This window comes from Rhineura floridana, chromosome 7, assembly GCF_030035675.1.
Source record: "Rhineura floridana isolate rRhiFlo1 chromosome 7, rRhiFlo1.hap2, whole genome shotgun sequence".
Taxonomy (NCBI): Eukaryota; Metazoa; Chordata; class Lepidosauria; order Squamata; family Rhineuridae; genus Rhineura; species Rhineura floridana.
Genome location: NC_084486.1, coordinates 118,341,418 through 118,368,339, shown reverse-complemented (window position 1 = coordinate 118,368,339; position 26,922 = coordinate 118,341,418). Strand labels below are relative to the sequence as shown.

At 42.3% G+C, this 26,922-nt stretch overlaps 1 protein-coding gene across 4 annotated transcripts in view; it reads right to left on the bottom strand.

Moving 5' to 3' along the window:
* Positions 1-8,264: 8,264 nt before the first annotated feature.
* The window catches only part of RNF13 (ring finger protein 13), an 85,605-nt gene continuing 66,947 nt past the window's right edge, over positions 8,265-26,922 (bottom strand). For 2 of the 4 annotated variants that reach the window (XM_061637013.1, XM_061637014.1), the window contains exons 8-11: positions 23,288-23,362; positions 16,550-16,643; positions 10,799-10,879; positions 8,265-8,785 (exon numbers count right to left, since the gene is read on the bottom strand). In XM_061637013.1, the coding sequence (XP_061492997.1) occupies positions 8,415-8,785; positions 10,799-10,879; positions 16,550-16,643; positions 23,288-23,362 (621 nt within the window). In that variant the 3' untranslated portion in view covers positions 8,265-8,414. The remainder of the gene's footprint in view (positions 8,786-10,798; positions 10,880-16,549; positions 16,644-23,287; positions 23,363-26,922) is intronic. The other 2 variants (XM_061637015.1, XM_061637016.1) reach the window with 1 other exon arrangement.

Here is a 26,922-nt window from a genome sequence, read left to right as displayed (position 1 = left end):
AACTTGAAATCATCATATTGTAGTCCTTAGAGATATTGATAAGAATGCTTCCTCTCAGGACAGAGGAGCACCTGGAGGTAACATATCATAGAAAGGAGACATAATTATAGGTCTTAGTGCTTTTTTCCCTCTACCCCCCCTTTCTACATAATTCTTGAGGTTTGTATTCTGTCCATGGTGATTTATCAGCTTGGACTGAACATATACGAATATGCTCTAAGACTGCTCTTACATGTCCCCATCACAGCCTTGTGTGATATGGGAAATCTGGAACGACTTCATAATGTATTCTACAGCTGGGTAGAGGAAATGGCCACTGCTTAAATATTCTTGTAGGCTTATGAATTAGTTACTTGCCTTTTTTTAAGGATTGTCATTTGATTAAGAATCTTAATTGATTGACAATCTGACAAAACCTATATATAAAAACTTTCAGGAAGTAAAAGCATAAGATGTGCACATGTGCTGTAGTAGGCATTATCTTGAAAGAGTATTGAGGGACAAGGGGAATTTATCAATATCAGGGCATCTTTTTAGTTAATTATTCTTAATTAAATATTGCAGCCCTAGTTTAAAATTATAGCAATCTTTGTTTAAAAAACTTCATTTTAGAAAGCTCCTGGTGATACTTGGGAACTGTTTAATCAGGAAGACTATTTTTATGAGAAAAGTTGAAATATGGCGAGAGATAATTCAACATGGGGAACAGTCTCTAAAGAATATGGATGAGCCCTTGCCGTCTTGTTTGAAGTCTGTCTGTCTTTTCGAGAAATAAGTATTGAACTTCCTTATAAAAAACACATTCCGTACTGGAATAGTATGAAGCTTGATGTACTTATAGTAAATTGAAGTACATATGCCTTTGAAACATTGGACAAATAGAAAAAGCTTTGAAAGGGGTCTGCTTTGTGTAACTGTTCAAAATGAGATTTTTTTTTTCAAGCTGGGGACTGCTTGGCGTTCTGAGGAATAGAAGTTTTATACACATATCTAACTTTACAATTTTTATTCTGTTAAATGTCATTCTCATCGATATTTCCATTTTTCACTCTTCTTTTGTAAATAGAAATAGGTGGTGTCTTTGGTAGCTCTCAAGCGTTTTCTTTTGTACAAGTGCTTCTCAGGCCCTTCATTGAGGCATATATGAACCAGATAGGCTCATATACCTTCTGGCAGTTTTGGAAGAAAGAAAGTTTCACTGTTTTACATTTCAGCTGTTCTTTAAGTAGCCTTCCCTCCCCTCTTTTTTGTTTATACTAGCTCTGCACTGATGATGGGAGGACTCTGAAGTGTCCAGCAGAATTGGTGCAAGGTACTGCACTGTCTGACATGGGCACCTTGTTTTCTTCTCCCCCCTGCTGATTACTTTAAAATTTTGATGCTGCTACTATGGCAGCAGCGCTGGCACTCTCTACCCCTTGCTCTTCAGGATTGGAGTCCTTCCTCAGAGTGAGGCATTCTGGGAGAGGTGGCCCAGGAGAGTGCTTGGGCTGCTTTTTATTCTAAACAAAAGAAAATGGCAAGTCAATAGCAAGGAAAGGGCAATAGCTTAGTGGTAGCACACAAGCTTTGATGGATAGGATCCCAGTTTCAGTCCCTGCTATCTCCAGGAGAGACCAGGAAAGACTCCTTTCTGAAACCTTGCGGACCTGTTGCCAGTCAGTATGTAGACAGTGCTGAAGTAGATGGGCCAGTGGTCCAACTCTCCTGTTACTATGATGACTCTGGGTATAGGCTGTGTAGATGAGTGAAGAGAACATGCTGGTTTTGGAATTAGCGAGTCTGTTTGCAAGGATTTATACTGCTGCTTTTCTCCAAAATAATGTAAGAACATTTGGTTGAAGTGGATGTAATAAACTTTCACCTAGATTGTTCTTGGCCCCTTATGTTTATTTCAAATTAATGATTCATGCATGGAGCATCTGATTTTAGTACGTCAACCCATCTTGCTGCATAGTTGTCTCCGTCTCCCTGCTTTCATGTAGTTGCACCTGCATCTTCACTATCCATTTTATGTAGTGGATGTAGATGTTTCCAGGAAAACTCATTTCATAATACATTTGTTCATATTTATGGTGCTGTAGGAATCAAACACTTTTTCTTTATCCTGGAATTATTTCCTGGATAGTTTAAATTCATTGGAAAATAGACCAGTTTCTATATATGATGCCTAAATGGAACTTTCATTTACTGAGGCTATACTCTGAATAGAGGGTCTTGGAAACAAGTAGCAGATCACCATGAGCTTACAGGCTGCTGTTGGAAAGAAAATGTGGCCTAGGTGATTCAAGTTCCTTTGCTGTTTGTACTCTAAGAACGGTGTCTGTATCTACCATGCCTGCCTTTATTGTCTGTATCAGCCTTCTCTCTATATCATGGTGTATACTCTTCGGACTGCACAGAGCTGCTCAAAGAGCAATAGTAGTCATACAAATAACTTCCCCCCAAGTTAATTCCTATTTATACTTATCCATTTATTTCACCAACTGATGAAAGACAAGAGAGCTATTGAAATGATGTGCTACTTCTCATCTGTTAGCTAGTGTGTTCTGTTGAATCATCTGCAAATTCTCTTGGTGCACTGGCTGCTGGAAAACCATTGGTATATTGTCTCAATTAATGTACGTGATACATGGTTACTGAAGCAGTTTGATGGGTGTCTTCCAAAGAACTTATATTCAGTGTCAAAGCAGGTTGAAATGCTCCCCAGTATGTACACTTTAGTTAGATATGTTGATTTCTGAGTATGACTGGTTTGCACTGATTGACTTGGATATTCTCCCATATCCCTAAGGGAGGGATATCTGTTGGCTGAGTGAAATGCTGTCTTCAAGTGTCATAGCTAAGCAGCCATAGAGGAGGAAGAAGCGATGTTGTGGGGTGGTTAGGTCTCCATGCACTTTTAATCCTGTTCCTATGATTGACTCCTACCTTATTGATTTCCATTTCCACTTAAGACACCTGTGCAGGCTGGCAAAAGTCTGCAGAATCCATTTTCTAAAATGTCATCGGCCATGCAGCATGTATCTCATGAACTATGGTACCTAAATCTATAAAAAATTATGTCACAGTTTTGGGTGTTTCAATAACAGGTCATAATAATGCAAGCAATGCACAATATGTAGAACACATGAGAAACGGGGCTGTATGTACACTCGAAAATAAACGCTAGGTCACTAGAGCTTAATATATCCATATCTCCAAGAGCAGCTCCTCTATAAGACGGTATTAAATTGGCTGGCACAGTTTTATGGTGCTTATCTTGAGGAGGTGAGAAATGGCATCCAGGGTTCTCTGCCGCTTCTCGGGCTGACGAGATGGAGGAGCTGTTCTCCATCTGTCCTGCGGAATGGTGGCAAACTCTAGGGAGTAGCCAGACTGGATGGTGCTCAGTATACATTTGTCTGAGGTGGAGGCTGCCCAGGCATGTGCAAAAACTTGAAGTCTGCCCCCCACTTGGGCCGTCCTGGTGTCATGCATGGCTTCACTTTATTTATTTACTTATTTATTTTATTTGTATCCCACCCTTCCTCCCAGCAGGAGCCCAGGGCGGCAAACAAAGCACTAAAACACTTTAAAACATCATAAAAACAAATCTTAAAGTACATTAAAACAAGACAGCATTAAAAACATTTTTAAAAAACTTTAAAAAGGGTTAAAAACATTATTAAAAATGTGTTAAACAATTCTGACACAGATGCAGACTGGGATAGGTCTCAACTTAAAAGCCTTGTTGAAAGATGAAAGTCTTCAAAAGGTGCTGAAAAGATAGCAGAGATGGCACCTGCCTAATATTCAAAGGGAGGGAATTCCACAGGGTAGGTGCTGCTTGACACTGAGTTTGGGGTGTTGATGATGTTTGTTGCCTCCCCCGCCACTGGAGGGTGTGGAATGGGTGCGCTGGTGGGAGGAGTTCCAGGACCCCCGGAACTGATGTGTAGTCCTGTAGGTAGTTGGATAGCCCTTGGGACAAAAGGAATGTGAAGTCTTAAGGGGTTTGTCATCCTTCCTGGGAGCAGAAGGATGAGCCTTCTTTTTATTCTTGGTCTCCACCAGGTGGCGCTCTAGAGACTTGCCAAAAAGCTGCCCACCTGAGTAGGGCAGAGCTGCAAGACTGGCTTTGGAGTGATGGTCCACTCCCACTGTTTCAGCCATATATTGCGTCTTACTACCACTCCATATCCAAGAGCTCTTGCTGAGTACTGTAGGCTATCTAAGGAAGAATCTGCTAGGAATTCAGCTGTTTTAGCCAATTTGTGCAGCCCCTCCCTGACGTGTCTGGCATCAGGAGGCACTTTAGCCCACTTTAGCGCTTTAGCCCACTTTACTGCAGCCCGTGCCAGGAAGGAGTTGGCTGCCAAAGCTCTCATGGCCAATGCAGATGCTTCGTGAGTGCATTTTAAGATAGCCTCACTGCGCCTGTCACTTTGGTTTGAAAGAGTATCCGCTCCTTCTTTGGGAATAGCTGTCTTGGCCCTGAGGGCAGACACAGGCTCTTCAATGGCCGTGACCTGAAGGGTTGCCATGGTCATGGCAGGAAGAGCATACAGCTTCTTGGACAGAGCATGTGGAGTTTTGGATTTGGCTGGATAATCCAATTCTTCCTTAACAATGTCCTTGAAGAACTTCAGAAAGGGAATGACCACCTTTTGATCCCCTGACCTGGGGAAGACGTCTGAAGATCCCTGTTCCGTTTTCTCTAGTTCCCCCTCCTGAGCAGCAGTTTCCTTAGGGGGTTCTAATTGAAGGCAGGTCATAGCCTTAGAAATCAAAATAGGAATCAGGAGAATACAGCCTCTTATGCACTGGGGATGGCATAGGGCAGCCTTTCCCAACTAGTGGGCCACCAGATGATGTTGGACCACAACTCCCATCAGCTTCAGCCAGCATTACCAATGGTCAGGAAAGATGGGAGTTGTGGTCCAACAACATCTGGTGGCCCACTAGTTGGGAAAGGCTGGCATAGGGGAATTCTCCCCTGAGAGTTCCCCTTCCTTTCCTAAGTCTGATGCAGCAGGTAACAGGAGCGTCCTCCCCCTAGGAGCCTGGGCTAAGGGAAAAGCAGTCAGGTGGGAACCCAGAGCTGGAGCATATTTTGCATTTATCTTTGTGTGGTTTAGGCTTCTGTAAGGAGCCCCTTCTTGTACTCTTCCCCCTTTCCCTAACTGGGCTGGCCTCCCAGGAGGAAGAGGAGGAAAATGAGAAGAAAACATGGCAGCGTGCCCTAGAGTGCTTGGAGCCTTTTTTCCCTATGTGCTTGGCTAAGGAAGCCGCTGCCTCCATCATGGCCTTAAACCAGGCCAACACGGGCGAAAATGGTAAGATTTGGCGCACCTTCTTTTCCCTGCGGGAGCCACATATGCATCTCCCCCCCCGCCCCCCCCAGTAGAAGGGAATTGAGGAAACGAAACTATTTCAGGCGGGGAGTCTAGCATGCTTCCTGCCACTGAGGCTAGAGTGAATAATGGATTGCCTAATTGAGATGTAGATTACACCCCACTCAGGGACTCATCTTCCTCTGCAGAGGCACGAGAAGGACTGTCTCTTCCCCGAGGCATAGTTAAAAATCCCAGCTGAAGAGAGAAAAAGGCTGGGGATGGAGCCTCCTCCCCCCCAATTAGAAAAAGAAAGCTTAGTGGCTTTACCTGAGAACAATGCGGCAAGGAGGCCAACCACACTTAGTGGAGGCCTGTTGCGCTAGAGGTTTTTTTGAATCAACAAAACGCCTTGGATAGCGAAAGACCAATCTCTGCTCCTCTTAAGACCTTAACTCTCCTGAAAGCTTCCCTCTTCATGGGATTGTGAAAGAGCGTTGGATAAGAGATAGCAGGGGGAGGCGTGAGACAGAGCCTGGCCTCCACCGCTTCCAGCACCTCTTCAGAAAGAACAAACCCTCTCTTCCCCCTCCAATCTGGCTATTTGGTGAGGGCGGGAAGTGAAAGAAGAGAAGTCTGTGCACTTCGACTGCAGTTGATGATAAACTCTCTGAGAAGAGCAGAGAAAATAGCTAAACTTTTCCTGAATCCCTTAAGGGGACCCAGGAGGAATAGGCTGTTGCTCGCTGAAGGCAGAGTCAAAAAACTGGAGAACGGGTTAAACGTTTGTGTTATAGTGCTGACCCTGCCTCCAGGAGAGTTAACCCATTCGCGCCTGCTCCACTCCTCCGCTGACCAAGAAAGTAATGTTATTTTACTTTCACTGCACAGTATCCCTATTAAAGGTATTTTATGACTTGATTAGTGATAACATGTATTTTGTAAGCAGAATATTATATATGTATGCATGTGCAGGGTCCTTCATCTGATGATTTAATCATGTTTCCCACCTCTGTCTAATTCTCCCTCCAATCACATGGAGTGAACTTTTGTCCCTGAAATTTCTTGTGCTAACTACTAGTAGAAGAAAGCATTTCCATTTCTGAAACATTCTCAAGTGGACAGCCTTCTGAGCAACAGGGTATTTGAACATGATGAGGACATAATGCAATGCACTCTTACTGAATAAAGACATTATGTTGACAGCTTTTAAAAAAATTGTACAAAACTTAACACTGAAATTGTAGCAAGTAACTTAGAACTGGGCAGGTTCCTAGTATCAAATACTTACATTCTCCATTTTCTTGGTCCAGTATTGGTTATTGACATGAAAAGCAAATGCACAAGGCTTTGCTGGTACATGCAAGAGAATGCAGATACTTATTTAAGTGGGGCTTGTACAAGAAAAACTTGATGGATTGTGCTCTAAAATCTATTGCTGCAGTGTGGATGAATGCTTACATGTGTTCAACCTTCTGGTTGGGCTAAACCTTCAGCAGCTATCATGTCTGACACACATGGCTTTCCCAAAAGCCTTCTCTCATGCTTGCTCAAAGCCCCCATTGACTAGCTTCTGCACCATTTCCTGTTTGAAAATAACCAGGAAGGGCAATGTGACACCGTCACTATGAATGGACAAAGGGAACTCCAGAAGTGGCTAGACTACTCCCATCAGCACTGGCCCTGCTGGCTAAAGCTGATTGGAGTTGTACTCCAACAACATCTGGAGAGCCACAAGTTCCCCATCTCTGCTGTAACTAAACAGGGCTGGCTAAGTGATAATGACACTTAGTATTTGTTCCTCATTTTCAAATAAAAAGGCATCAAAGCAGCAGCCAATGGGGACTGCAGAGTTCACTCTCTGGAATGCTGCTGCATGAATCTTTTTATATACTCTGAAAAGATTGCTGACAGTCAGGATGCATTTTGCGGTGGTTGTGTGTTCACAAAATGTTCTACTACATTTTGGTTCAGCTTTAGTCTTTTACATCTTTGATTATGTAGATCTTTTACACACACTAATGGCTATTAAAGTGGAAAACATGTTTATTAATATCCTTTCAAACTTTCCTATACAATGCCATATAAAAAAATCTCTGCAGTTTAATTATACAGAAGTGTGGCTACTTTCTACATAGTTACAATTGTATATAATTTAGTTTTTTCATGATACACTGTAAGTAGAATCCTGTTAGATCTTTATGACCACTCATTTTTCAAATCCAATACTTAATTTCTCTATGTGCATAGTTGTACCAGACTAATTTATCTTCAGATGCTCTGTAAAGAGGTATATATCTGTTGTGGATTGATAGCACACACAAAAAATCCAGTATTTCTGCATGTAGTGTGGCTTGATGTTGCCTTTCTGCATTGGTCCCATCCCTGTCTTAAGAATTATTAGCTGAGCTGCTATTAGTGAACTACAAATGAATACATTTTTATCCTGATTATTTTCCTCAGGAGATAAGCTTAAGTGATGCTGAAACTTCCTTCATCACTTCAACAGTTCTTGCAAGCACAATAGGATAATGGGAAAGGCAGCCAAATTGCTTCTCTATAGAGATCAAAGCCAGTGTTCCTCATCTGTTGAAGATGCTCTTGGTAGCTGAATAAATAGGCTGACCTTGTTCTTTCAGTGGGAGCTGGCTGTCTTAGGAAAAGCCCACACAGACACATACCCAACTTTTTTGGTTGGATTTGTAGGGCAGAACGTACCATACATATCATAAATAATTTTGTCAATATTACCTACACACTGTAAGCAGGAAACATATTTACGGTCTTGACTAAACTCCATTTTAAGAAGACACTGAAGTAGCATCTCCTTCTTTGTGCATTTTCTCCAGTGATGGTAGTGCCCCTTGTTACTCATTACCAATGTGAGGTCCAGTTAAAATGCTTGTCTTCAAAAGACAAATAGGAACAAACAACAACAAAAGAAACCTGTAATGAGATTAAACTATACAGAACACTATATGAACAGTTGCTTCTACTTGAAGCAACAAGCAGGGTCACAATGTGTTTCCCCTATGTATGTGTACATAAAGTAGAGCTCTCTGGCCAGAAGAGTTCATTTAACACCATTTGTTGTGAAGTTCAAACGGTATTTGCCACTCGGTAATCCTGTTCATCACTGGGCTGTAGTTGGACTACCACATTCTCTTCAGTTACTCCATTTTCTACATCACTGCTGTCGACATCATCGTTATAGTCATCGTCGTCCTCATAGTCGGAAGACTCTGTCAGGTTTGGATGAGAATAAGACTCTGACAGTGCCCCAAAGGACTGAGTGCTGATGGATGCAAGTGGCCGAAGCAAAGGAGTGTTCTCGGAGACTTCATTTTCTTCCTGACTACTGTCTGTTTCAGAGTCTGAGTCTCCCTGGGAAGGGACAACTTTCTGTTTACAGACAGGGCATGTTTTTTTGGTTTTAGTCAACCAGGGATCCACACACTTGCAGTGGTATGCTGTTAGAAAAAAGGAAAGAAGCACTTAACTTCGTAAGTAGTTTTGAGAAGGGAATTATTTTTTATAGATTTTTAGGTTTTTAATAGTAAAACACAGGCACCACTCTGCCCAGAGAGACCAATTTTTCTATAGCAGCTCATGTAGCCGGGGCCACTTTTGATTAAAATTTGTATTTACAGCATTTAAGATTTTTGTATCAACAGTGTGCTGCTTAGGTATTATCCTCAATAGCAAAATAGCAATAGAACATTTGCCATGCTTCATTTATTTTAAGAATAAGGAGAAGGTCTGTAGAGCTGTAGTAGAATATCTGCTTTGCATGCAGAAGGTCCCAGGTTAAATCTCTGGCATTGTCAAATAAGATCGGGAATATCCCATTTCTGAAACCCTGGAGAGTTGCTACCAGTCAGTGTAGACAATACTGAGCTGGATGGACCAACGGTCTGATTTGGTACAAGCAGCCTCATACCCAGTAATGTATCAAATTCAGAAGTACGGGTTCCCTTCGTGATCCTCCCCTTTTTTCTTTTGTTGCTGGGTTGAGAATGAGAGCCTTGTTAATGCCTTCTCCCACAACAACAGACGTCCCTAGGAGCCAATCAGCATGAAAGGGGAGAGTGTTAGCTACTGAAAAGAGTCTTTTCAGTGGCTGACTCACCTCCTTTCACTCTGATTGGCTCCAGTAAGCAGGAAAGGACAAGCATGTTAGAAGACTCTTCTCAGTGGCAAACAGTCTCGCATTTCATGCTGATTGGCTTGTAGGATGCTGGAGACATAGGGACCCTGCTTCCAAAAAAGCAAGGGATCTAAGAACCCTGACGACTACATCCTTGCTTATACCAAATCAGATCATTGGTCCACATAGCTCACTATTGCTCCTAAAACATCACATGCAGAAGCCTTCATGATACTGAATATTAGGAATAGCTTTTGAGTACTTAAGAGCAAGCTGCTGCATAAAAAAAGTAAGTGGCCCTATCTGCAGTTTACAATGATCAAATGCATGCACTCATTCAGATGTGCACATCAACCTATTATGGTGACAAAACAGAACCAAATAAAAGCGAAGGCCTTCATTTGAGAAAAGCTACTCTAGATTTACAGATGGTAAATATGACATTGTGTATATCTCAGCACAATGAATCAGAGGGAGCAAATTATTTTGTTACATGTAACACCAGTTTCTAGTTACAATCAAGGCACTGATATGCAACACGTCATAACTTACGAGCTGATCTACACATTCAAACCAGTCTAGGCACAGATGACCATTTCCAGATGCAGGTAGGAAATGGCACAACTGAATGGGGTCCTGCTCTCCTGTGAAAAACAAACTTCACCACAGAGTAACCTAGCTTGCTGGTGGCAGAATATAACATTTGCCTTGCTGCATCAGACTAGAGTTGATTGAGTCCAGCCATTCTGTTTCCAGTAGCAGCCAGTCAGTTGCTGGGAAGGTTCAGCAAGTGCAGGAAGATCATAGCTTTGTAAACTGACACCTAATATATAGATGCATACTGCTTTGGTAGATGGGAGTTCTAATTGACTATTAGACAGTGGTATATATACTCCTTGAATTTGCTATATCCCCTCCCTGACATGCCAGGTTTTTCACAAGAAAGGGGTTTTGACGTGGAAGAGCAGTCAAACAGCAGAGGCATGACCCTGCTGCATTTGGCAGTGGTACATACTCCAGGGGAGGGGAACCTCCTGCTTCTGTGAAAGTGCATTAGGCTGCCTGAAAAAGGTGTCATTCCACTTGTGCTTCTATGACAGTTAATTGAGCACTTTAACACTTAAAAGCAGCCACCTATTTACATTGAGATACTAAACAATCCAGCAGGTAGATGATGTTTATCTGACACGTGTGAAAATAGGGATAGTTTGTTTTTAGTTTCATTACATTATGTGACAATTTCCAATGATGGAGACAAAAAAGGCCGCATTTAGCATAAAAAATGCAGGTTTTGAATCCTTAGTTACATTTTAACACCAAGCCCAAATCTACTTACCATGAGAACAAGGAAGAATTCTGAGTTTGTCTCCATCCTCATATTCATCCAGACAAATAGCACAAACATCATACTCATCTCCTACAACAGAAAATGTTGATTAAAACTTGATTTCAATTTTTGCAAAATGTAACAGCAGCTCTAAAGGGATTTCCTCCTGAATGCTCCACTGCTACTGTATTGGAATACAAGTTAATTAATTTGACAAAAATGCTGTCTCTTTCTTTTCCTTGTACTTTGTCTCATCTGTTCTTCATATTAAAGCTGTTTACTGCTATTTCCTCAATCATTATTGTAGGGGCACTTTCCATAATATTTTTAAAACCTTTAAAATACTGCTAAATGCAGGCTCCTTTTTTATAGTAATATTGAGAATGCTGAACCTTGCAGGCAAATGGTCCCAGATCCAGTCCTTGGACTCTCCAGGTACTGCTGAGAGAAACCCCTGTCTGAAACCCTGGACAACCACTGCTAGTCACTAAACAATTCTGAGCTGGTATAAAACAGGTTCCGCTGCTCCTGTCCCAATTATGGCAAGAAAAATGGGAGACTATGAACCCAAAACACTGATAATAAATAATAGTATTGTGCCATGCATAAAATTTATCCAGTTATAACAATAGGCAGCAAGAAAACTAGAGATCTTGATTCATTAGAACAGTGGTTCCCAAACATCTTTCACTATGGACCCCTTGAAAATTGCTGATGGTCGTAGCAGACCGCTTACTGATTTGTCTTCCTCTTGTAGCAATGGTAATGCACTGTGCTAGATACTGTATGATTTATTTTTATAGTTTCTTTTATTTCTAATATATTGCTTGTAACTATATTACAACCTGCATTCCATATAATTCAAATTACAACAAAATACAATATAAGGAATAAAAGAAGCCATAAAGATACAATTAAAAATCAATATTTAATGCAGACATGCTGCTGATCACCTAAAGGAAGTTTGTGGCCACAGTTTGGGAATCTCTGCGTTAGAAGCTTCCTGAGAGCTACCTGCAGCACCACAATTATTTCTATCTTCTGTCAGAAAAGAATGAGTATCATGTGCAGTTCTAAAGGGCAGCTATAGGCATAAAGAAGTTATGAATCTTACAAAGCAATCTAATACATCTTACTATTTTTACAACACAATACAATTAATTTGTTAACTGTTGAAACCATGGGTTGTAGTCAGTTTTATTGCCTAGCCGTAGGCCATTGCAACATACAGAATCGCTGATCATTATATAAAACTACAGTTAAAACATTCTTTGGTAAATTTCAAGAGGTGTACAGGGCAAAACTTATCCCCTATGAATTACTCGACAATTGAGCCAGCTGTGCCGCACGGATCTTATGTGCAGCACAGGCAAAGAGAGCGCCCCTGTGTGTAACCGCAGAATCTTTGTCGGCTAAAAGGAAGATGATGATATCCTGCACAGACCTCCCCCGTATTAGAAATTCACCCAGAATTCTGGACCTCGGATGTGCATAAAGGGGACATTCCAGTAAGTAATGCGGGAGATCCTCAACTGCCTTGGTCCCACAAATGCAAAATTGCTGGGTCCATGGGGTCTGGTTATAACGGCCCACCAGTACAGCGTTCGGCATTGACTGGAACTGGAGTGCAGTGAAAGCTTGTCTAAGCGTTGGTGTCATGGAATGGGCCAGATAGTTTGCCCTTCAGTGGTCCTTTTTTATAGCCCCAAACCATCTAAAAGGTTTGGAGTTATTGATTGCTAGCCTATCTAACCAGTGGCAGGTGGGAAAAAATTGCCTCTTTCAGCCTTGTTCTATCATGAATACCAGAGGCCGGAGGTGAAATGTGGTACAAATGGTATATACCAAGGATTTTTCCACCCCAGAATTTGTCTCTGGAGGCCCACTTGACGCATAATTTCAAAATGAGCTTAGACTGAGTTTTGGATTGACTCCCAAAAACTGAGCAATGCACAATGGATATGAGCACTGACAGGAGAAGTTCCCATCTCAGCTCGCAACAATGCCGCCGGCGTGCCTATGGGCAAACGCAAAAGTTTTTTTAAAAAGCTGTTCTGGACCACCTCAAGATTGCGTAGAAGGGGACCCTCCAGGCCTCAAACCGGGGCGCCGTACAAGATCTGCGGTAAAACTTTGCTGTTATAAATTTTCAGTGCTCGGGGGATGAGATTACCACCTGTGGACCTGTAAAAGCTCAGGATGGCACTGCATGTTTTAAGAGCAGTAACTTTGGTGTAGTCAATATGTTTTTTCCATGCAAGATTATCCTGGAAAATTATGCCTATAGATCAATGCTCTGGTCTAAGTTAGCTAGCACAACCATTGACAAATGACTTCTATTCCTTATTAGGGAATTGTACACAGATAACAAAGCAAGAGTGAGGGTGGGTTACTCGGGTTCGCTTTCAGATCTCATCGCCTCAAATAGGGGAGTAAAACAGGGATGCTTGTTAGCCCCTTTACTTTTTAATGTTTATCTTAATGATATAGTCACTGAGCTGACAGGTCCAGAATTTCTCCTCCCAGCAGTTGGGAACAGGAAAGTTTCGGTCCTCCTGTACGCAGATGACATGATCCTGCTTTCTATTACACGCATGGGGTTAAAGAGACTACTTTTGAAATGCAGTGCCTTTTGCTTAAAGGAAAAATTACAGATAAACCATGCCAAAACTAAAGTCATGGTTTTCAGTAAAAGGCACAGAAATTTTCCTTGGTCTATGGATGGCCAACGAATCGAGCAATGCCACTCCTTTAAATACCTAGGCATAATTTTCCATGGGTTGTAAAAATATTAATAAAATAACAGCAACGTGACCATGTCAGTATAAAAAAATTAAAAATAAGACCATAAAAATACAGAATTTGAAAAGGGAAGACACATATAATGAATCTGTATGAGCTTATATATTAAATTTTCATGAAAAATTACATTTTACATTACTTTTTAAAATTTACTAATTGTTAATGGGGATACTATTGATTACTTTAACATATGGAGACCAGGAATTGTCCATCCTTGAACATGAAAAGGCTTTTATTCTAAAGCTATGTTTGTTAGAGACACGCAAGCTCAGACACATGCATACAATCCTCTATATGCTATCACTCCTTTCCCTACTTCTTTCAATGGATGAGCACCTGACCCAGTACATGCATGGACCAGTTCAAAAACGTTGTATATGAATCAAAGCACAAACACTTCACATTGGATGTGGTTTGGTATTTTGCACCATGTCATGTAACACAGAACAGGATTGATTGGAAGCTTTCCAGCTGATGTGTAAGTCAATAAGCAAGCACAGTTATCTTCATAAATAATGGAGACAGACTACAAAAGCCAAATGCCCCAAATCTTTTGGAGATAAATGGAAGCATGAAGGAAAATGACGGCTGATTTGAAAGCACCAATACACAGCAAATAAAATTGTTGATGTTGAAATGATGGACCAAAATACTGCTCTTTCATGATTTTGTCTGTTTCAAACTAAAAGTTCTTTGAAGTGTCCTTAATTTTGCAGGGTAGTCTCAGCATAGATCTCTCTATCTAGTGGCTACCTATTCCAACGTGGACCCCAGAATGTCAGTGGGTGGTCCCACTCCTATTTTATTTCCACCATGATGCAGGGGGAGGTGAGCAGGCTTATCGTAAGAGGGTAACAGAAGCACTCCTCTGATAAGTGCTAGGCAGCTGCCATTATAATTACCCATGATTCCCTGCAGTAACAGCAATACTGTGGGCCATTGTGAGCAATTACAGGAATATAGGAAACTGCCTTATACTGAGTCAGATAACTGGTCCATCTAGCTCAGTACTGTCTACACTGACTGGCAGTGGCTCTCTAGGGTTTCAGATGGGGATCTCCCCCAGCCCTACCTGGACGCATCAGGGGTTGAACCTGGGACCTTCTGCTTGCGTGACAGATGCTCTACTGCTGAGCTATGGCCCTTCAATTACAGTGGTGTCTGCCTGGCGTTCACTGGTGCCCAAGAAAAGAGGGCCTGGGACAATGGTGTCAGCAGCGGTCAGCTCTCAGCAGCTGTCCAAGGATGCTGCCTGCTGATGCCGGGCTTAGGTTTGGTAACATGGCCTACTGGGTCGCTTCTGATTCTATGAAGCACAGCAAACAACAACAACAACATGATTACTCTAAATAGATATATGGATGCCATAGTTATTTGTACCACACCTCACCCATACTCAATAAGCAAGGAATACTTGCAAACCCGGTGAAACAACATGCAACATAACAAGAACAAAATCACACTCCTCACATACTTCTTCTCTTTAATTAGTTTCCATCAGAAATCCTTAACAGAGAGAGAAATTAACTTTGGACATCTTGATGCAGGATCACTCCTTTATAGTCAATTCTAAGCCCCAAAGAAACACAAATATTCAGCGATGATCACTCAGCCTTGCAGAGGTAAAGCCTCATTAATTTTTTTTACAAGTAACTGATTTTGCATATGACACTGTCTGCACTTTTCAGCTGAACATCTGCTTTGCAGGTAGTTCTGCTGGCAATATCATCAATAATGGAAGACCGTTATCAAGGACAAATGACATGTAGGGTACAGCTCTGCCCCCAAATCTAAGCCTATCTGTAAACCTAATTTATTCTTCATGTTGCCTATGACGCTGTTGCAGTAATATTAATGTCGATGAAATTCTCCCCCTCAGTTGTTTGTACACCATAGGTTAAGCTGAAAGCATCCCCTGAATTATGCAGAAGTTGTAGAGCAAAAACACTGGCAAAAAGAAGCATACTCTCCCTTACAGGAATGGAAGTGTTTCAAATTGGTTCAAAGAATACTGGAGCTGGGGAAACAGTTGCAGATTATGCCTGACTAATGCAGTCACCACACTGTAATAGAAAGGAGAGACTGATGGGAAAACCTGAGTCAGTTCAAGCACAGGCCACACTGCAGGCCCTACTCAGTTCTTGCCTTAACTGGTTTCTAATAGTGTGCATACACTCAGCAAGCAAAAATATTTCCCCTTTTAAAAAGCAAAAACCAAGACTCCAGTGTCTTCAGTGGGCCACTTTATTAGGCTACATTAATAGACAGGTCTACCTTACTGAAACCTGCTCGCTTACCAATAGCTGCTTATGTAAGCTACTCATGCAAACAATGTAATGTGGGAGTGTAGTACTCACAGGTGTTCATGGCTATGCTGTCATTTGAGTCATGGAAGAGGATCCATAATCTCACAGAAATTTCCTTTTCTAACACTACACGGTTCATGTGAATAAGCTACTTACACAAGTTTTTATTTTTATTTTTAGTACATTTATATCCTGCTTTTCTTCCATCGAAGAACTCCAGTATGAGTAACTACTGAAAGACTGAGCCAACTTCAGCAACATATGAACTGGCTCTTGGTTAATAGTCCAGAAGCGTTTAGTTTAGCTTAGTATTAACAACTACTCTGCCAACTCAGCTACACAGAGATCTTTTTCAGTGCTGTTATCTGGGTGTCTTAACTGGAAGAACTCAGGATGGAACCCACTATCTTTGTAATACCAACCATGTAATACCATGCAATCTGCATCAAAGCTGCTCAGATCTGAAAACTGTCAAATTTTTCAGTGCAATCCTATACATGTCTACTCAGAAGTAAGTCTGACTGAGTTCAATGAGACTTACTCCAATGTATGTATGCACAGAACTGCAGCTGTGGCAAAATTACCACCCTATGTCATCTGTAACTCTAAGATAGCATAGACTGTTTAATCAATTCTAAAAAGCCACACTTACCTTTCTTGAACTTATGTACTGGAAGCTTCTTAAGCTGATCTTTTTGAAGCCGATTCCTTCTTGCTCTGTGTCTGTCCTGGACAAATTTTGTGATCTTGAAAGATAAGAGACAGAAATAGAATGTGGAAGCTTAAGACTAAAAAAAGTATTTTTCGCCCCCCCCCCCCTTTCCTGTTATTTTGGATGTCAACCACTTTTGCTCCATACCTAATTAATGGACAAGCCAGGCATTCTAAAAAAGTCTGCCTAGTATGTTTAGAAGGATGTGGACAAAGCAAGCTAATTTCACACTATTCAAAATTCCTGGCTGTGGAGTTAGAATATAAAATATTTCCAATATGATCATAGAATAGTAGAGTTGGGCTTTGAGGTCATTGAGTCCAACCTCCTGCTCAATGCAGGAATCCAAATTAAAGCATACCCAACAGGTGGCCGTTCAGCTGCCTCTTGAATGCCTCCGATGTTGGAGAGCCCACCATCTCTCTAGGTAATTGGTTCCATTCTTGTACCACTCTTAACAATTAGAAAGTTTTTCCTAATGTTCAGTCGAAATCTGGCTTTCTGTAACTTGAGCCCATTATTCTGTGTCCTGCACTCTGGGATGATCAAGAAGAGATCCTGGCCCTCCTCTGTGTGGCAACCTTGCAAGTACTTGAAGAGTGCTATCATATCTCCCCCTCGGTCTTCTCAAGGCTAAGCATACCCAGTTATTTCAATCTCTGCTTATAGGGCTTGGTTTCCAGCCCCCTGATCATCCTTGTCGCCCTCCTCTGAACCTGTTCCAGTTTGTCATAAAGTGTGGGGTCCAGAACTAGACGCAGTACTCAAGATGAGGCCTAACAAGTGCCGAATAGAGGGGAACTAATACTTCATGTGATTTGAAAACTATACTTCTGTTAATGCAGCCTAAAATAGCATTTGCCTTTTTTTGCAGCTATATCACTGTTGGCTCATATTCAGTTTGTGATCAAATAACAATTCCAAGAGCCTTCTTACATGTAGTATTCCTGAGCTAAGTATCCCCCATTTTATAATGGTGCTTTTGGTTTCTTCTTCCTAGGTATATAACTTTGCATTTATCCCTATTAAATTTCATTCCGTTGTTTTCAGCCCAATGCTCCAGCCTATCAAGATCCCTTTGAATTTGGGTCTATCTTCCAGGGTATTACCTATCCCACCCAATTTTATATCATCTGCAAATCTGATAAGCATTCCCTGCATCTCCTCATCCAAGTCATTAATAAAAATGTTGAAGAACATTGGGCCCAGGACCAAGCACTGCAGTACCCCACCCGTTAACTCCCCCCAGTTTGAGAAGGAAATATTGATAAGCACTGTTTGAGTATGATTCTATAGCCAACTGTGGATCAGCCTGATAGTTGCTCCATCCAGCCCACATTTATCTAGCTTGCTAATCAGAATACCATGGGGCACTTTGTCAAAAGTTTTGTTCAAGTTAAGATATTGTTGCGCGCCTCCCCCAATCTCCGAGCGGTGAGATTTCGGGGGTCTAGGCTCCTCCAGAGTTTGGTTTCCTTTGGGAAGAAGGTCAGCGGAGACTGCAGTGTCTTTATGAAATATGGTTTATTCATTTACACACATTCCAACCTGAGCTCAAGGATGGAGGGGGTTCAATGCATCAGCAATCCAATACGCAGCTTTTCCATCTGGATTGCAGGAGGTACCCCAAAGGCCATGGTGCAGAGAGCCAGTCTCTCTCTGCCTTCCAGTTCCCAGCAATTCTCTAGATACACTAAAACTATAAGCACAACTTCTGCTAGCTGCCAGGATTGGGGGGGGAGGCTCTCCTGCAGAATTTAAATGACAAAAGGGGTCTTCCTGGCCCATTCACCGTTGCTAGGCAACTAATCGGCCCATTATCTTACCTGGCCAATCTATTTGGTTAACAAAAGACTCATTTGACCAGCAGAGAGTTCCTCATTCCAAGGCACAGGATTCCAAATCAGAGGCTGGAAAGGTGACCCACAGGAATCATCCATCCCAACCCCCATGCTCATAACACTATATTATATCCATAGCATTCCCACAGGGAATAGTTCCATAGTCTATCAGGGAGGTTCCCTGCTCAAAAAAATGAGATAAGATTGGTTTGACAGGATTTGTTCTTGATAAATCCATGTTAGTTTCTAGTAAACGCTGCATTGTTTACAAAGGTTTTCAAAGCTTTGAAATTTGTTCATGTTATTCAGCAAAACTATTGCCAGTATTGGTATCTTCTGCCCAAGGAATTTTATATATGGTGCAGAAACCAGCAGCTGGTTCAGATTCCTTACAATCTTGGGTTTCACCAGTGACATGTCTGAAAACATGTAGTCAGCATACGTGAAAAGTTGGGGTGTTGGGGAGAGCAGGCTGTTTAGTGCTTTGCATGAGTATTTGTCTCTTCCCATGGCCTTTAGCAAATTGTACATCTCTACTGCCTACCATTTTGCTTACACCTCCTGTTATGACTCCTTAAGAATTGTTTTCCTCCAAAATTAATTCAAGCTCAGAGTAAACCAAATAAACTGAAAAATTCATGCAGAATATACAGTTAGACTGCTTTCTACAATTAACTTTGGAGCACAGAATTGTAAGTTTTCTCAATATGGAATCAGGATTTTCTAAGCATAAAATATTCTCTACTGTAATCATGACTTTTTGCAGGGTCATACAACAGCCAAAAGTGGTTTTTATTGGTTAAAGATGCAAGTAGTTGTTACCAATGGAAAAAAGGAAACACATTCAGCTTTGTGTAACACTTCTCCTGATTAAAGGTCGAGTCCTAAATGAATGTTGGATCTTTATCAATGGTAGCCACTGTGGTGCCCTCCAGACACTGGACTGCAACTCCCATCATCCCTGGCCATTGACGAGCTGGCTGGGGCTGATGGGAGTTGGAGTCCAAACCCACTGCGGGGGCACCACGTTGGCAGCCCGATTTATATAATCTGAATTTTATAATGGGGACATATCTCTCTGAAATCACCCCACACCAAAAAATCATAGAATGCACCACTCCAGAGAAAGTTTGAAATGAAAGTTTTGTTTAGCCTGTTAAATACCAAGACTTTCACATTGGAATTAGCTATCCACCGGCCATTCAGATTGGAGTAGAATTACAATGCAGTGCCCCCAATCCAGATAATGTATCCAGAAGGGTACCATGGTCAATAGTTGCTGAGAGATCCAAGAGAGCCAACAGGGTCACACTCCTCAGTCTCCCTCCTAGCATCATGCAACCAAAGCCATTTCTGCTCCAAAACCAGGCCTGAAACCTGACTGAAATAGATCTAGGTAATCAATCTAATCTGAAAGCTGTGGAGTAGGCTCAATAAAGGACTCTCATCTGCGCTCCGTCAAACTCACTGAAAGTTTGTGTTCAAGCCATCTCCCCATCTGCTTCATAGCCTTCAGCTATGGTTGTGGGAAAATAGAGCCATTGCACTTTGGCCAGATAGTAAAAATGATTCTGTCTCTCCTGTTTTGAGAGTTGCTATGCATTGAGTTTTTAAGTCGCTACTTATGCTGCAAATGATAATGTGCATCCATCCTTTCAAGAAAGATGCTAAAAAGGAGGCAGGGAAATTGCTCTTCTCTACTCATCACATGTTCTGGGCTCAGCTGTGGCCATGGAAAAAAGTTCTGAGATGCAACCTAAAAAGTTAAATCCTGAAAGTTAAATCCTGAGACGGTATCACCTTGCTCTGCCTCTTTTCTATGTTACAGATTGATAAGCACTCTAGAGAGAGTAGGCAAAGTACATAGCTGTGTATTCCACGGAAAAATTCTCCAGAGGTGTGCAATTCAGTGTTTTTCTTTAATTGCACATACAGTAAGCTTATCAAAGAAGCATCCCCAGGGATATGTGTTTTTAAATAACATGTGATGCTTCTCCTAAAGGGAGTTTAAATTCCATTGTATTTGACCACTTGTCTCTTAGCAGCTACTGTCCTGTAGCTTTACCTGTTGTAGTCAACATAGCTTCTGGGTTTTTTATATATTAAAGAAGAAATGAAACAAAGTGTATTTCTCAGGAAAAAACATCTTTGCCCGTTCAACTTCAGATGGCTAACACAGGTTCAATAAATCCTCACAACACTGAGGATTGCATTTTACTTTTTAGAACTACCTGTTTATTTCTCTTCTATGAATGAAAGAAATCTGAAGAAATAGTAACTGTGACATTGTACAAGTCACAGTCAGCCAAAAGACACCCCCACGACAATTATCCTGAATGAAGAAGATTTGCAGTGCATTCCTTTGTATACACAGATTTTTTTTCATTGAAATAAACAAGAAACCGTGCACGTGCTACATATAAACGTGAGCATCTGCACTCACAGAATTCTCTTAACTGGAGATATGGTGTTTATTTAGTTATATAAGATATTCATATACCACCTTCTCGCAAAACATCAGGGTAGCATATAGCAATATAAAAGCATTTAAAAGTAATACAGAACAAAATGACTGCTACTCCAAAAACAGTTTAAACAGCTGCATATGCCTGTCCACACAAAAAAGTTTTCAAGAGACATCTGAAAGTCAAAACCAAGCATGTCTGCCAAATCTCTGCTGGAAGAGTGTTCCACAGCATGGGATCAGCAACACTCCATGCCTGACTTCTGGTTCAGGCCAGCTAGACTCTATAATATGGGGGACAGCTAACAGCACTCCTCCAGGTGATCTCAGCGATCAGGCTGGGAAATAAGGGCGCAGGAACAGTGGCATACCAAGGGCAGGGCGGGGGCGCTCCAGGTGCAGGCAATAAAGGGGTGCTGCTACAGCCGCTGCTCATTCCGCCATGTTGCTGCCCCCTGCCTGTGGTAGCCGCCAGAATGTGTGTGTGTGTGTGTGTGTGTGTGTGTGTGTGTGTGTGTGTGTGAGTGAGAGAGAGAGAGAGAGAGAGAGAGAGAGAGAGAGAGAGAGAGAGAGAGAGAGAGAGAAAGAGAGAGAGAGGGGCTGTAAAGGGGCATGGCATGACTCATGAAGGGATCCTGCACTTCTAAATTTGCCACTACACTACTGTTTGAAATTAATAATAGTAATAGTAATGTAGTGATTAGAGTGTTGGACTTGGACCTAGGAGACCAGGGTTGAATCTCCACTTGGACATAAAGCTCACTTGATCGTGGGCCATCTGCTGTTTTTCATCCTAACCTACCTCACAGGGGTGTTGCAAGGATAAAATTAGGGGGGAGAACTATGTTTGTATGTCTCCTTGAGCTCGTTGGAGAAAAGGTGAGGTAGAATATAATAAATAAATAAAGTGGTCCCCAGGCAGAATGAGTCCCTTGGGCTGAAAAAGATTCCCCACCCCGCCTTTGAGGAAGGGAAGAGAACCTCCAGCAGTGGACTCTGCAACAAGAATTCGCTATAGCAGGGATAGGGGCCACGTCATCCTCTAGACACTGTTGGATGCCAACTCCCATTATTCTCAGTCAACATAGCCAATGGTCAGGAATGATGGGAGCTGTAGTCCAGCAGCACCTGGAGGGCCACAGGTTAGCCATTCCTGCTTTATAGTGCTGCTCCCTTCTTTTTAAACACAGGCGATGCTTTCCCCATCACTGATGTTGGAAAAAGAGCTTCATTCTTGCCTGCCATATAGCTGTTAGAGCAGGATTGGGCAGCCTGTGGGACTTGTTATTTATTGCAGGTGGGGAAAGCTTGGAGAGGGAGAGAGAGTAAGGGCTGTAGGGGGTACTGCTGAGTCCGATGGAGGGAGAAGGGAGGAAAAAAGCTCTATGCAAGTGATCGGTTCAGACCTCTGGCAGAGTGATTTACCCCTCTCCTGGCAATCTGCTAAGTGTAAACTGCTAACCACAGAGTTTTAAATTTATTCATCACCTTTTAATGCCATCCTTTTTCTATGGAATTCAAAGTAGCATTTTAGCCTACCGGCGGAGGTAAATTAAGTTGAGAGATAGCGAGGCCCAAGGCCACTCAGCCAGATTTACAACTGACTGCTGTAAACACACTAGTCACCAGATCAAAACGTTTCAATTCACCACACCTGAAGGGGGAACGGATTGATCTGCCAATCAGCTGCAAAACCTCTTTGAAGCTAATTTTAAAAAAACGCACTCAAGCTGCTCCCAGGAGGTTTAACAGTAAAAAGGGGCAGCATTTGACTCGCATTGTGTGCCCCCATTTTCAGAAAAGAGAGGTGGAGACACACTGGAACCAGCAGAACAGGGAGTGTGTTTCTGAATGTTCCCGAAATGGCTGTTTTAGAACTGCAACTCCCTTGCAAAAGCAAAAAATCTTCTACAGCCGGATCCCAACCAAGGCCAGTGGAAGTGAATCCTACTTACTTCCAAGTCGACATGTTTAGGATTACATCCTAGCAATCCAATCCCAAGGAGGCTTACTCAAAAGGTAAGTTCTGTCAGTAGTGCCTGGAGTCTTAACAGGATACTTATTATTTGTATTGGTTCAGCCTCTACCCCCATTAAGCCACTCTCTCCTCCACTTTTTATCTCAGCCTGTCCTCATCTACCCCCATTTTGCGTGTCCCCTAACTTTTCTCCCTCAGCCTCTTTTCTCTCCACACCTATTTGCCCAATTCCATTTTACCTCTATGTCCCCTCCCCCACCTTAATTAAAAAAAACACTCAAGCCCACTGACCCTCTCAGCCTGAGAGTGTGCAGTGCAGAGCCCGTGGGGGGAGTGGCCAAGCTCCCTTAGCAGCCCCTTTTCCCCTCCTTCCCCTCGCTGCTTCCCTCACTTACGCCAAGAAAGATGGTCAAGCAGCGGATCCTACTCATCCACAGAGGCTCTTTCTCTCCGCCGTCAGACTGTTGTGACTGTGAGGGGATTATACAACACACAGGGTTGTTTTTGCTTTTTTAGCGTCCCCTGCCCACCTGCCAGAGAGACAGAGACAAGTCCCCATTTCCCCCCATTGACACAGCAACTACCACACGAGAAGACATGGAGGCAAAAGATGTCTATTGGAAGCAGTTGGTCCCACCTCACTAGGGCCCCATGCAAGGTTGTATAGAAGAGGGGGGTGTTAAAAATGATCCGCTCCGGGTGTCAAATACCCTAGGTACGCCACTGCTCAGGAAGTACTTAAGGTATCCTAGACCCAAGTTGTTCAATGCTTTGTATATTAACATAAGAGCCTTGAACCAGGCCTGGTAAGATCTGGGCAGCCAGTGCATGTGTTTTACCAGATGTGTCACATGCTTTTGGCCATCAGCAATCTGCTTTCAGCACCAGCTATTTAATGGGGTAAAATTGCCCCTGAAGGACCAGGTCTGCAGCCTCGGGGTGATCCTTGATTCCAAGCTGTCCATGGAGGCTCAGGTTTCATTGGTGTGCCAGGCAACTTGGGGTCAATTGCGTCTCATACGAAGACTGCAACCCTACCTTCCTGTCCACCAGCTCCCACTCGTAGTACACGCTCTGGTCACCTCTCGTTTAGACTACTGCAATGCGCTCTACGTGGGGTTGCCCTTGTAAACAGTCCGGAAATTACAGTTGGTACAAAATACGGCGGCTCGTCTACTTACGAACACCCGCCGTTATGATCATATTACCCCAGTGCTGTACAATCTACACTGGCTTCCAGTTATTTTCCGGGTTCAATTCAAGGTGTTGGTATTAACCTATAAATCCCTGTACGGTTTCGGCCCAGTATACCTGATGGAGCGCCTCCAACGTCATAAATTGTGCCGCCCTACAAGATCTGCCACTCAGGGCCTCCTCTCAGTCCCGTCAACTAAAGTGATTGGGTTGGTGAGGACTCGGGAGAGGGCCTTCTCTGTGGCGGCCCCCACGATTTGGAACTCCCTCCCAATAGATCTTCGACATGCCCCTTCCTTATATATATTTCGCCGAGGCCTGAAGACTTGGCTTTTCTATCAGGCCTTTATGAACTTGAGACTTCTAAGGTGAACTAGCTTCAGAATTGTATTACTGACAACTCTACTAAATATTGTAATTTTACATTGTACTGTACTGGTTATATTGTTTTTATTGTATCATATTTTACCATGTATTTTATCGTGCTTTATTGTACACCGCCTAGAGTGGCCATTGGCCAGATAGGCGGCCTATAAATTAAAGTTTATTATTATTATTATTATTATTCCAAAGCAGGTCCAAGGGTAGCCCCACATAGGGCACATTGTAGTAATCCAATGTCAAGGTTACTAATGCATGGACTACAGTTCCAAATTATCCCAATCCAGATAAACCACAGCTGGAGTACCAGACAAAGATGGTAAAAGGCACTCCTAACTACTGAGGTCACTTGAGCCTCTAATGACAAAGATGTATCCAGAAGTGCTCCCAAGCAACATACCTGCTCCTTTAGAGGGAGTGCAACCCTATCTAGAACAGGCAACTGGCCTATCTTCAAAACAAGGAAACTACCTACCTACAGAGCCTCAGACTTCCCAGGATTCAAACTCAGTTTACTGCCCCTCATCTAGTCCACTACTGCATTAAGACACTGGTCCAGAGCTTGCACATCTTCTCCTAATTCAGATGTTACGGAGAAACATAGGTGCGTGTCATCAGAGTACTAATGGCACTATACTCTACAACTCCTAATGACCACTCGCAACGGTTTCATATAGATGTTAAATCAAGGTTTACATACATTTTGTGCATTGTGAAATAAGTTTTTGTGCAGTTGGGCATATGGACTTGAATAAGGAGCTAGGTAATTTCTAAAAAAAGAAAGATGAGAAAAGATAAAAAGAAACAGATGAATATTAGTTCCTTTCAATCTTCATAACCTTATAGTAATAGTATATTATCAAAAGTATGTATTGATTAATATTGAATTCTACTTAAACAGTATGTAGGTATACAATTGTTTCATACCAATACAAAACAAACACAGAACAGAAGATCACACAGTTGTGCCACGGTGCCTCCTCTGACATTATGCTGAGCATGTTAAAATGTCTTTTGTTTTGAGATGGTCAGAGTGTCACCATCTGGGGTTGGGTGTTGTGAACAGTTTTGCTTTGAAGCCTCTGAAAAATAACCTTTACATCATATCCGCTCTCTTGCTTTAGCCGTGTGTCTTTGGTTCCGAGCTTGTTTTTTAATCCACAGGAGCACTGATGCCCTAGGATCCCATTCGATGAATGGTGGCATATTGTGATAGGTATAGAGGTATTCATTTTCTGACTCAACTGAGAGTCTGTTTCTGCTGATGGACTTCAAGGTGATGTTTATGCTGGTGAGATGTTCTACATCAGCATCAGGAGGCTTAGCTGCAGAAGACATGCCATGAGCATTATGACATTTCTGTATGCATCACATAATGCAAGACAGTGAACCAAATGGGACAATATCATCTTATGAACATCACTGATGTAGTCAAGTTGAAGTATCTCTCCATACTCTAGCACTTCGTTAAGTTCTTCCAGGTTTATTGAAAGTTTCAAAGTGGCAAAAGACTTCATATTGAGGAACAGATCAGCATCAACTTCAAAACATTTATTCAAGAACTCAACAAGAGAGTCAACCACTTCATGACAGACAGCACCAACATCTCTCCTGTCAGAAATATACTGGCGGTGTTCCTTGGGTTGGTTAATGTGCTTTCTCATCAGCTGAATTCCTTTCAGCATCATGATTCCATTTGGCTGTGCAATGGGTTCATCCTTGAAAGCACTGACCCACCCACCAATCAAATGCTATTCTTTCAGTGCTGAGAGCCTTGATTTTACTGATGGTGTCAGCTTCTCTAAGTCAGGGATGGTGATCCCATCTCCTTGTAGCTGCTTCTGGTACCTATTAAAGATCATAAGTACATCAGCCAGAAAAGACATAAGTAAGAGCTTTTCCTCCTCGAGGAGGAATGCAAGAAACCCACATGCTGCCTTCTCAGACTTTAAGAAGAGTACCGGAAAATGCCAGGACACTAATACTGAATTCACTAGTGAGAAGGAAAAAACTGTCCACCTGACCTCAGAAAGTTTGGGAGTTATTGGCTTCTGCAATATCCTGAAGTTGTCTGGATCTGAGGTATGATGCGTGGAAATATGTGCTCAGCCCTACAAGCTGCTGGAACATGTCCCCAACTTCACTTAGTTATTTGTTGACCTCCATGCAAGATTAAACCTGTGGACTCCACACCAGATCTTCAACACAAGGACAGAACATTTTTACCATTACCCCTCATTTTGGATTGGAAGAGAGCCCACAAACCAGACTTTTTGTATTGTATTGGTGGACACTCCATCTGTGACCAAGGAGGATGCATGCATGAAGAAGTGCCTAGCTACGACAGATATTGCCGCATGCATCTTTAACTGTATTCAGTACTCCTTTCGCACCATGGCTGCAGCTTCACTGGCACCTAGAAAGTACAGCTCCTCATCAGCAGATTTTGTAATGA